General features: G+C 39.6%; 1 protein-coding gene across 4 annotated transcripts in view; it reads left to right on the top strand.

Annotated features, from left to right (window-relative positions):
• The first annotated feature begins 10,493 nt into the window (after positions 1-10,493).
• Positions 10,494-12,053, top strand: part of APPL1 (adaptor protein, phosphotyrosine interacting with PH domain and leucine zipper 1) — a 46,703-nt gene continuing 45,143 nt past the window's right edge. For 3 of the 4 annotated variants that reach the window (XR_002122901.1, XM_019633992.1, XM_019633991.1), the window contains exon 1: positions 10,524-10,688. Coding sequence is in view for 3 of the 4 variants with exons in the window: in XM_019633992.1 (XP_019489537.1) it covers positions 10,635-10,688 (54 nt within the window). In the remaining variant the exon portion in view is untranslated. Of the gene's footprint in view, positions 10,689-12,053 lie in introns of all 4 variants that reach the window. The other variant, XM_019633990.1, reaches the window with a different exon arrangement.

The raw sequence follows: 12,053 nt of genomic DNA, 5'->3' as shown, positions 1-12,053 counted from the left end.
GAAGTAACTTAATTCTAATCCCATATCGGGAGAGTAGCAGATTGTGTAAGCAATATTACAGAGATTAAATTTTTGTTCTATGAACTCTATTTTCAATAGAATCATTTTATTATCCAAATACAGCTATAATTAATTCTAATTTAGCTAAGTGTATTATTCACGATTATCTATTTGAAAGATTATCTTTAGCAACCTTTCAGGCCAACAGAGAAAGAATATGACGAGGAAGACACCAAAGATCACAGAGGACCTTACCAATGTTTGTGCATTTCCAACCATGGGCCCAGGAAATACAGCATACCACCACTCAAACTCCTTGGAATCTTAATTTAAAAATATTTTTCAGAAATCCTGCTTTTTAATTTTAGATATATAAAATAAAGCCAATGGGAGAAAAGGCCCAAAATGGCAGATTAAGTAAAAGCTATGCCCACTGCATCCCAGCATCACACCAAAATTACAAATTATACAATCAACCTCAAGAATCATCTCATGACTAGCTGAACAGAACGCTCTGACACGTCAAAAGCAATCAAGGCTCAGCTATAACAGAATAGACACAACACACTCAAAGGACACACCTGGAACACACGCACAGGAGATCAGGGAGAATGAGCCATTGGACCACACAGGACACATATATTATAATTGCACCCAGCAAAGACTGAGACACAAAGATCTACCTAATACATAGAAGCAAACATAGAGCAGCAGCAAGAATGAGGAAACGAAGAAACATCCCAAATTAAAGAACAAAAGAAACCTCCAGAAATAGAACTAAATGGAGGCAACCAACCTACCGGAAACATAGTTTAAAACAGTGGTTACAAGAATGCTTAAGGAACTTAGTGAGAATTTTAACAAAGAGATAGCAAGCATAAAGAAGGACATAGAAACCATAAAAAAGAACCAGTCAGAAATAAAGAATACAATAACTGAAATGAAGAATACACTAGAAGGAATAAACAGCAAATTAGATGAAGCAGAGGATCAATTCAGAGACTTAGAAGACAAGGTAGCGAAAAAGACCCAATTGGAACAACAACCAAAAAGAAAAAAAAAAACAAAACAAAGAAAGAAAAAAAACAATGAAGATAGTTTAAGGGACCGTGGGGCAACATCAAGCATAACAACATTCACATCATAGTAGTACTAGAAGGAGTGGAGAGGGAGCAAGGGATTGAGAACCTACATGAAGAAATAATGACAAAAAACTTCCCTAACCTAGTGAAGGAGACTGACATACAAGCCCAGAAATCACAGAGAGTCCCAAACAAGACAAACCCAAATGGCCCACACCAAGACACATCACAATTAAAATGTCACAGATTAAAGCTAAAGAAAGAATCCTAAAAGCAGATCAATGCAATAGGGAGTTTAGGAATACACACACACAAATTTGTTCACTTCACTGTACATAAAATTTTACCTATTAAAGAGTAAAAAGTATTTAACTATAGTTAAAGATACGCATGCTGAGTTTGGGGTAGAATTATGTTGATGTATGCAACTTTAAAATGCATCAAAAATAAATTAGATTGATGGATGGATACACATGTGATTATTATTAAACATTAATCTATAGTTGTAGACAAACAGAACTTTTAATCCAACCATTTTCTAAGATAATGGAAATGTTCATATCTGCACTACCTAATATGGTAGCCACTAGTCACATGTGGCTAATGAGCACTTACAATGTGGCTAGTGTAACTAAGGAACCAAATTTTAAATTAAATTTCATTGTAATTTATTTAAATGTAGATAGCCACCTGTGGCCAGTGGCTACCATATTGGTAAGCACAGAGAAAGACTACATTTCCGTCATTGCAGAAAGTTCTGTTGGACAATGCTGGTCTAGAAGTACAGAATGTTGAAAATATTGATGATGAAAACAGACATCCTTCTTTTGTTCCTGACATGAGAATAGTATTTCACCATTAATATAATATGTTCTGTTGGTTTCTAATAAATGTTATTTATCTAGAGTAATGTCATAATGAATAAAAATATAACTTATCTATATTGCTTTATAGCTTCTAATGCAGTTTAGCATATTTGTATTTAATCTTTTCACAAATCCTCCACTATTTTGTAGCTGAGAAAACAGAAACTGAGAGTTCAGTTGTAATTCAGTTGCCAACTAGCAAGTGGTAGAGCTTTGATCTGAATTTTCTGTCTCCAAATTCCCTTTCGATTGACTTTATCAAGTAATAGCCACTGTAATAACTTCACCAATGATCTCATGATATAAATATCAAAGTGTACTTATCCATTAAGAAAAATGTTGTGAAACCTTGCAAATGATACATCCTTAATATCTTTCAACACTTATTTTGATATGAGAAATAAAAACCTGACAATTGACAAGGAAGAGAAGACATTCTAGGAATCATAAAATTGGACAGTCTACATATAGAAGATAAAGAAAAATTGAGAGGTTTATATTTTGTTTTGTTTTGTTTTAGTAACTTGTAAATCCACCCAGGTTCTGGTAACAATTTATTTTCTAATTGTGTATTTCAAGTAAGTCCCAAATCATTAACATCAGGAAAAATGCCCAATGTCTTTGGTATTTTGGCAAGAGATTTTTATAAATCAGCCATATAATTATTATGCTCACAGACTGTGAGCATAAGAAATGTAATAAGCAAAGCTTTCATGACACTTGTCACTTACTTTTGCATAGGAATTACACTATTCTGTTTGAGACTGTATTTTTAAAGGTTAAAACATGTTTTCTAAAATAAAAGTTTATTTTTTACTATTATACCTTCAGTGTCTCCCAGAATAATGACAAAGTACACAGTCAATAAATATTTGTTGAGAGTGAATAAATGGATGGATGGATGGATGGATGGATGGACGGACATAGAAAAGGTAACATTTGTAAACTGGACAGGCAATGTAAATGCTGTGAATTTACTATTGTTACCATCGTTTTTTAATGTGTAAAGTTACTCCCAGTTTTCTATGAACCACTTATATATTATTCCAGGGTAATCCACAAGTTAGAAGACATTATGGCATTTGTTTTTAATAAAAAGTGAGATGGGGGGTTTATTTTTGAAATCTGAGCTTAAAATTTAAAAATCCTGAGTCATGTTGAACAATGTACATCTGTGGCACTCTGTCATTTCTAAGGCCCTCATCAAGATGCCCCTGTTGTTACTTGAGACACACGGTATCCTTCCCAGTGGTGACAAGGTTTGGGAGAGTCTGGTCTGTTTCACACACACTTCTATGTCTCCCAGCACCCATCACAGTGCCTGTCACACAGGAGATATTAAATAAAGGTTTGTTGAATAAGTTCACTTTATTCATAACACTTAAAAAAACCTTTCAGTCTTTGTTCTTCTCAAACCTCAAGAGCATGGTTTCATATTTTTACATTTTGAAATCAGTTAAAATTGCTTTCAGTATAGTGCCTTGCACATATCAGGCTCTTGATTTTTAAAAAATTGATATAAAATCACTTGAAACACAAATGCATTTTTGTTTTAAAAAGATTCATTCAATACCACAATACATAGAGTAAAATATAATAGCCTCCTTCAATTGTACCCCATTTTCATTTCCCAACCTACTGGCTGCCACTACTATCAGTTTAGAGCTTCTCCTTTCTGTCTTTTTAAAGCTCCTTAACATAAACAGATGGATGCACACACGCGTTTTCATCTACATGGAGTCAGACAGGTATTGTTTTCCTGCGTGGTTCACCACCTCACTCACTCCTCTACCCTCACCCCCAACACACACACTGTCGAAACACATATAGCTGTGCCTCCTTCAACAGTTGCTTGGTGCTATACATCAAATGAATAAACCATAATGTATTGAACAACACTCCTGATAATGAGCACTTAAGTTTGTCTCCAATTTTCTTTTTTACTATAACAAACATTATGACAATGAACACCTTGCACAAACATGTTAGCACACATGCAGTATTTCCATGGAAAAATTTCTTTGAAGAGTATATTACTTTTTGGTGGATGCTACCATATGTCCTTCTAAGAAATCTTGATCAATGAACACTCCCACCCTGTCTAACCCTTGTCCTTATGTCCTCCCCAGCCTGACAGTGGAAACAAGAGAACTCAGGGCAAGGCTAAATGAGACTCAGATTTTCCCCAGACTCAATATTCAAAGATGTAAACACTTTAGGATTTAGGGCTCTGAGGGGTTCAGACCTACACTTTAGTGCCATTGAATCTAATCATTGCAGATTAAATGGGAGTTGTCAGTTAACCTAAGAACCTGATTGTTATTTGCAACATTTTTTTCTAGGGAATAAATGTATGGTTTTACCAACTTAAAAACAAACTTTTGAATCATAACAAACATTTATTCAACTCCAGCATATATCAGAGGGTGCACTAAGTACCTAGGAGATGAAATGATTTCTGCCCTCAATAAACTCATGATCAAGAAGATAGTAATAAATATTAATATTGTTAGGTATCTCATCTCACTAATTACTTCAGCTTCCTTAACATTTGTTTCAAATCACAACCTCTATTAAAGGTGTTTTTATCCAAACCAGGGTAAAAGTCAAAGCTCTCAGAATAGGCCACAGGCTTAAGACGATCCCGCCTCCTCTTCCTCCCTCCTCCCTGTCAGGCTCCCGCTGGCTCACTCCTCTTCTGCCACCCTGGGCTCTACGCAATTCTTAAAACAGGCCCGGCCATTCCTGCCTTAAGGCTTAGAGCCTCTGCCCTGGTGATTCCTCTTCCTCAACTGCTTCCTCCTCAGATGTTCCCATCCCTTACCACAAGTTTTTATTTAGATGTCTCCTCAACGCAGCCCACCCCGATAAGCCTATTTAAAATTGCAACTGCTTCCCACCCCATTTCCCCTGATCTATTTTCTATAGCACTTACCACTTTCTAATATACTATACTTGGAATATGACCTATTGTGTTTATTTTTTATCATCTTTCTCCCTCCTCACCATCCCCACTAAACTGTAGCTCCAAAAGGGCAGAGATGTTTAATATTTTGTTCATTACCTAGTAAATATTGGTTGAATGAAGACAACCATTTCCTGAGGTAGTACTTTGAATCCCCAAACTAAATTCATAGCACTACCTAGTGTTCTTGGAAGGATGTGCTGATTAGCTCAGATTTATTTGCATTAGCCGTGAGATAAGCAGTACTGGTTTCATCAATTCTGTTCCTCTGTTTTCCACTGCCCTCTGTGGTTTTGTAAAACTTAAAATGTTTTCAAGGATTAAACAGTATGGGACATATTGACTTCTCTAAGAGCAACCTCTTCTCCACTGATGTGCCTGCTGCTCCCCAGAATTCTTGTGGGGTTAGGAGTGTCATGAGGTCTTTATGTCTTTTAACCTTAGAGCTTCTCCCCCGCCCCACCCCACCCCCAAAAGAAACAGGGTAATAGCCTTTGCTGTTTTGGTACCTGTCTTCTGGAATAGCAAAATACATATTTATTGATTTAAAAATTTTTGTTTTGGCCATAAAAGGATTCTCTAAGATAATGAGCACAATCTTCTGATTTAGAAAATATTGGTTTCGTTAGATATGATAAAAAGTGACAAAATGAAGAAAATGAAAGCTGCCTTAAAAACATTAAAATATTTAATATTTAACAGTAAATAATGAAAAGAATAATTAGCTAATTTTTAATGAATGCTTATTTTGCCCAGCACTATTCTGAAAGCTCATTAATAACCTTCACCACTTTATAATGTAGGTTATCTATATTAAGCCTCATTTTTCACATGACAGAATGTAGACACAGAGAAGTTAAGTAACTTGACTAAAGTCACAGAACTAGGAAAGAATGGAGCCAGGATTCAAAGCCGGCTAGGATGGCTCCACAGTCCATGTCCCTGAGCTCAGGCCCACGCTTTCATCCCATTTCATCCAGAAATGAGAACGGCGCTGCTTTGTTTCAAAGTTCTTGGCCTGGCCAAAGAAATTAATTTACTAATGTCTTCTTTTTCCAAAAAAAGGAATCAAGACAACCATAAAAGAAATAGCAGCATATACAGTTATTCTAGGAATACAGTTTTATTTTTTATAGGCAAGAAAGCAGAAGCTACAGAACTTACCTTGCATTCTAAGGATGCCGTGGCAAAGAGCAAAAACAACACTAACATCAAGGTCGAAGGCAGAGGATGGTGTGCAGTGGCACAATGAAGAATCATTGTTTCTTGTTGCCCATCCATCTCTTTTTGCAACCTACTCCTCAGAACTTCTGATCCTACCTTCCAATTGCCCAAAGATTCCTCCCACTCTTAACACTGGTAGTAATGTTTTAAAGTGGATGGAAGTGACTCAGTTTCCCAAATTACCAATTAATATGCTCATTTCTTAAATTTGGTTCATCTCAGCTGGATGTTATGAAAACAAATGAATTATCTGTTAAAATGAGTCCATTAAGAAGTGATTGATTAGGTAATATTCAGAATTATTTGCATTGTATATTATTCTCTTAAAAGGAGCATGAAATCCCTAGAATTTCAGATTGATTGGGTCATTCAGGGGATATTTGTGAATAGGAGGCCTCTCAGGCTCTCCAGGTGATTCTGGAAATGGTGCCCCTCTCACCATTCTCAGCTGGAGGAACCTAGGCCTCCTTTCCTAAATGTTTATTTGATTCTTTACATTTTCTAAAATACAAGGTTATCTGGGAAAGGGAAATAGTTATTCTCCATTTTGGATAGTTTTTCAGCATGTGCTTTGAGGATTATCTGCTATGGAGTCACCTGGGGAGACTCCTATCCCACTTCTGACCTACGACATCAGAATCTTCCAGCTGGGCTCAGAGATCTGTATTCTAACAACCCTCCCCATATAACTTGTACATGTGCGTGAGTTTGCTAACTACTAACTTAGGGGGATAATTTTGAAAAGCAAAGCATCAGCGTCATTTGGGTTGTTGGATTCTTTTCTATTACAGACCACAGACCAGAACTTCAAGGAGTATCATGTAAAAAACTAATTATAAGAAGATCAAATATAATTTTAGGAGACTAATAATTAACAAATCTATTTACAGGATTGTATGTCCTTTTGTTATAAATTATATGTGTGAAACACTTCAATGAATTATATGTGTGAAATGTCTCAAAGAATTCTTTGGTGGATATCGTTTAATCCTGCCTTGCCTTCCATAAAATTAACCAGCTGGCCAAAGTTTTTACTATGCTGCCCACAGGTGAGTCTCTAACAACCCTTGAGGCATTCTCTCTGAACAAGCCTCATTTCCCGTATAATAGGAACTGAGTTTGGTCAACTGTACAGAACTTAGGCTGACTAAATTTAAATTGGTTATTAAAGGAAACTAATTTAGAGATGTTTTAAAATAGGAAATACAAACATCTTTTTGGATGCACAGAGGATACAGTAGCTTAAAGATAAAGGATCCAAATAGAAGGCCTTTTAAGATATTTTTCCTAGTTTTATAATTTGACTAAATCACCTCTCCATCCAATTGAATATCTTGTTTGTTTCATTGTTTAATCAGCTGAGCCTGATAAGAATTCCTTGCCCCTCTCTGATAATATAAAAGCCTCTTGAGAATCTTTTACAAAAATAGTTTAGATGAACATAACATACAAAAAAGCAAACTATTTAACTTGCTAATACCCCACCCAAATAATTCAGATACCTAACAGCATTTTTCACTGGAGTTATTTGGTTTGGCCAAATTAACTGGACAAATCCCTGCGGTTACACCATATACCCTTCTTACACTTTGTTTTCACTTGTCACTTACTCTTGTTTCTTTATCAATTACCACTACCTTTCTTCTTCACTTTTAACCTAAATCACAGTTCAACCAAGAAGGTCACTTACCTTGAACATCTTCCTTCTTTAGAGCCAGGTTGCATGCTGCCAAAGTTAAAAAAGGAATATCAAAGGACAGACTTGGGTTGCTGGGATCTAAGCAGCTGGGAACCAGTAGAACTATGTAACAACTGATTCCAAACCACCTTTCAAAAACTAAAGCTCTCTTCTAGAGGATGACTAGTTGATAAACAATCTATGGGGAGAGCTTTTATTTAAAGCTTATAACACTAAGGATAATTGTGTGAAACTATACTGCAAGTCTACCTAGTAAAGCTTTTAAAATGTGATTTTATCTTTGTTCAAGAGATCATGGGAAAATCTAGAATTTTAGTTAAAAATATGTAACTTTCATTCCCATTACTGCATTTGGATTTGTTCCACTGTATCTGAATTTATTCCAATGTATCAGAGGAAACAGGCAACTAATAATTTTTACTCAGCATTTCTTATATTTCTTGAATGAAAATGGGATGGCTTGGTGGGATTAATGTCTAGATTTTTAAAAGGCAATAGTGACTGTCATTTTCTTTGTATACTGGTGAAAGCTTCTAATAACTCTACAGAGAAATAAATGGGGTAATGAGATTGGGGAAGATGGACAAAGAGGCAGCAGTTTTGTTACCGTCCAAGAGAGCCCCCCCCACAAAGAATTTTACGTTTTCTTTCCTATAGAAATATTAAGTATAGAAATGTTAAGTCTCTTCCCTAGTTTCTTAGTTCCTTAGCTCTTGGTTTTGATTACTTTTCTAACCAGTTTGTAAATCCTACACTAAATATCGCTCCTAGCCTGAATCCTAAAATTCTATCCCCCTGCTTCTTGATTGCTTCGTAAATCAGTTTCTGAATCCTAAACAATAGAAGTCTCCGGCTTCAGATAACTACTTGAGGGCCTGTGACTTCCTAATATCCCCCAGGCCAGTAAACTGAATGCCAAACCCATTCTGGGCCCAGACAACTGAGGCCACCTGAGTAACAGGCTGAATGGCAACAGGCTTCATGAGAGCTAACAGGTTTATTAATTAAAATCTATTTTTCCTCATTCAGGGACTTTGGGGATACAGTGGATACCCCAACAAGATTGCTGGTCACAACCAAAGAAGCCAACGCGGTCTTCTAGGGGGAGCTTGAGACCCCTTCCTTCCATCTGAGATCAGCTAGGGTGAGAGTTCCTTGAACCCCCAATAGGCAGGGACAGCTCTATGCCCCTGCCCAGCAGGAAGCAGATACAGAAGAAGAGACCTCCTGTCCCTCAGCTTCCCATAGATTTAAATGGGGATCACGTCTCTCAAGGGGAAAACTAAGTAGGCAGTTAGAGGCAGACATTGGGTCTCTGCATTCCTGCACGCCCCACAGGATGTGACCACCAGGTGACCTCCCCTCTCAACCCAAAACTTCTTTTCATTGTAACTATCTACTCCTAAAACCAATGGGTACAACTAGATCAGACCAGTCACTCGCACCTGGCCAGTACAGCCTGTCAATCACAAGTGCCAATCAAGTGGTCCCACGCCCTTAGGGGAACAGCCCATTCTAGAGAAGGGATAAAAACCCCAAGTGCTTGGAAGTCCGCCCTGCTCTTTTGACCGCTTCTTCATTTTTGAGCCACGCATTTGTACGTGGCCTGCTCCAAACTTTTTGGAATGTAATTTCTTTTCTAATAATGGGCCTTAAGCCATTCTCTACTGCTTGGGCCTACATATACTCTTTGAAATGTATTATCTTTTCGAATAAACTACTTTTTCAGTACTTTACTCCGGCATCTCATTCAATTCCTTGCTCGAGTTGCCAAGGACCTGGATTTCGCGCTGAAAAGGGCCCACTTTCCGATAACAGTTCTAATCCACAACAGGTTCTGGAAATAGAGCTTCATTCACTTTTCTGTATTGTAAAATTAGAGGCTTTAGAAACTAACTAAAAAGTTTCTCCCAGAACTTTTTGACCTAACAGAAATGCTAATCAGTTACCATCATCATTTACCAGTGTATCCTGATTTTTAAAAGATGTTTTCATTTGTGATTTAAAAGAAATATTAAGTCCAAATTGTGGCATATCAGTTTTTCAAAACCAGGTAAGAACTGATAAATTGGCAACAAACTCACATGTTTTAAGCTGAATATACTGAAATCCACGTGTTCAGAAAAATAATTTCGAGCCTACTGCCCACGAATTTATCGGAAATCCCTGTTACTGACACAATTTCGGATCTCACAGACCTTTGAGTTAGCCAGCACCATTCTGCTGCAGGTCAGGAGGCGACTGAATGCTTCGGCAGGGTTAAGAAAGTTATAATTTGAAAAACTAAAGAAAGGCGCCAGCAGTAGAGCCTCTTCCATGGTCTCTGACGAAAAACGTTGATAGAGAAGTAAAACCTCCGCAACTCACCCAGTGCGGTCCTCACTCGAGGTTCCAGTTACCGGAGATCTACGAGGTTATGGGAGATGGTCCCCTGTGATTTACATCCACGCGCAAACGCGCGCACTGTATATGCTCGCTAGGTTTAGGCTGTACCGCCTCCTTCGCCTCAGAGGCCCGCGCTCGCCGCAGAACCCTTCCAGGCAAAGGACCTCCCGACCAGTCCCGCCACGCTGACGGGCGTCTCCGCGTGCCAATGGGTGCACCGGGAGGCGGGGCAGAGAGAGCGAGGGGGCGGGATTTCCCGCCTGGCCGCTAGGCGCCTGGAGAGGGCGGAGCGAAGAGGGAAGGCTGCAGAGCCTGTGAGAGAGGGTGGGTCGGGGTTAGCTGCTGCGGGCGGGTCGGCGTGGAGAGCTGTGGGAGGTCTCCGCGTCTCCTGCCGCCGCCCTTCCTCTGCCACGATGCCGGGGATCGACAAGCTGCCCATTGAGGAGACTCTGGAGGACAGCCCGCAGGTGAGGAGCGGGCGGCGGTGGGCGGCGAGGGTAGGAGTGGGGCGGGCCGATCACAGGCCTGGCGCCACCGTGGCCTCAGGTGCCCGCTCCGGCCCAGGTGGGCGCCGCCGCCCAGTGCTCCCTGTCTTCGCCTGCCGCGCCGGGAGCAGCGGAGGCCGGGTCGCCGGCCCGCGGCCCGCGTGGGCCTGCGCCGCTAGGCCGAGAGCCGCGCGCTGGGTGTGCGACGTCGGCGGGCGGCGATCGAGCAGCCGTCGCCTTCGCTCGTGTGCCCGGCGGTCACGTAAGCGCACGGGGCTCCCTTTTATTTGACAAGAGGTGTGTTTTTATCGCCTTGATGTGAGATGATGATAAATCTCGATTCTGTAATTTCCCCCCCCGAAAACCTCTTCGGAGAAAATGCGGGAGAAAGAACCCAGTAGACTTATTTAATGATTTCTGAGCAAGCTAAGGAAGGAAATGGATGGTTTTTCTTATGAAGATGCTGGGAACTGTTCATTTGCCCGCGTGGAGCGTCATCGGCGAAGCCGGTCTTGGATGCTGGAGCCTCCTCTCGGAGTGTGTCCCGTGTTGTCTTTGTGATTGTAGCCGCTGTCACTGTAGCTCGGCTCGGCGTGGGACGGCGCCTTCGTGGCTCCTCCACTGCCGCACCGCTCCTTGCAGATTTAGCCCTAATAAACTCATCAAAATAAAACCCTGTGATCTGTGTTTTGTGCGTTAGGGATGATGCTGATGTGATGGCTTTAGCTTACAACGATCTAGGAAAACATAACCATTTGTTATGTTTTTAGTACTGAAGAATGAAACCAGCTATATTAAAAACATGGTGGGTCTGTAACTTGCATAAAGAAACTTCATCCTTAAGTCTTACACAATAATCTAAGCGACTTAAGACCATGTTGCTGGTTGGCTACCACTTAGAATGAAGAAAATGTTCTGAAATGTTCATTTAGAACTACAGTCGCCTGTATTTCATGTGTCTTGATAGTTTCATATGGCACCAAAAGAACAGGAGGAAGGGGCTAGATCCCTCTTTCCTGGGTGGCATGTCTGCCATGGATTTTGTGCCAATTTCAACTGCCAAGTTGAAATGGGGCTCTGATTGTGGAATTGATTTGTTTTTTTCATGCTGAACGTTATCTTCACAAAGCAGTTGCCTGCTGGTAATGTATTCTTATCAGCTTATACTGACACAAAGAGAAACCCACATGTTGGCTTATTTGACTGCCAAAATTGCCAGTTCAAATTCTTAATGATTTTTTGGTATAAAGTTATAAGCTATATTTGTTTCAAACGTTTTGCAAAAGTTTGTGGGATGTATTTATTGGTCAGGTGCACGTTGTACTTTTACTTTTTTATTACCTAAGA

Source organism: Hipposideros armiger, unplaced genomic scaffold, assembly GCF_001890085.2.
Source record: "Hipposideros armiger isolate ML-2016 unplaced genomic scaffold, ASM189008v1 scaffold_1465, whole genome shotgun sequence".
Lineage (NCBI taxonomy): Eukaryota > Metazoa > Chordata > Mammalia > Chiroptera > Hipposideridae > Hipposideros > Hipposideros armiger.
The sequence above is the reverse complement of the archived record's forward strand: the minus strand, read 5'-3'. Positions and strand labels throughout refer to the sequence as shown.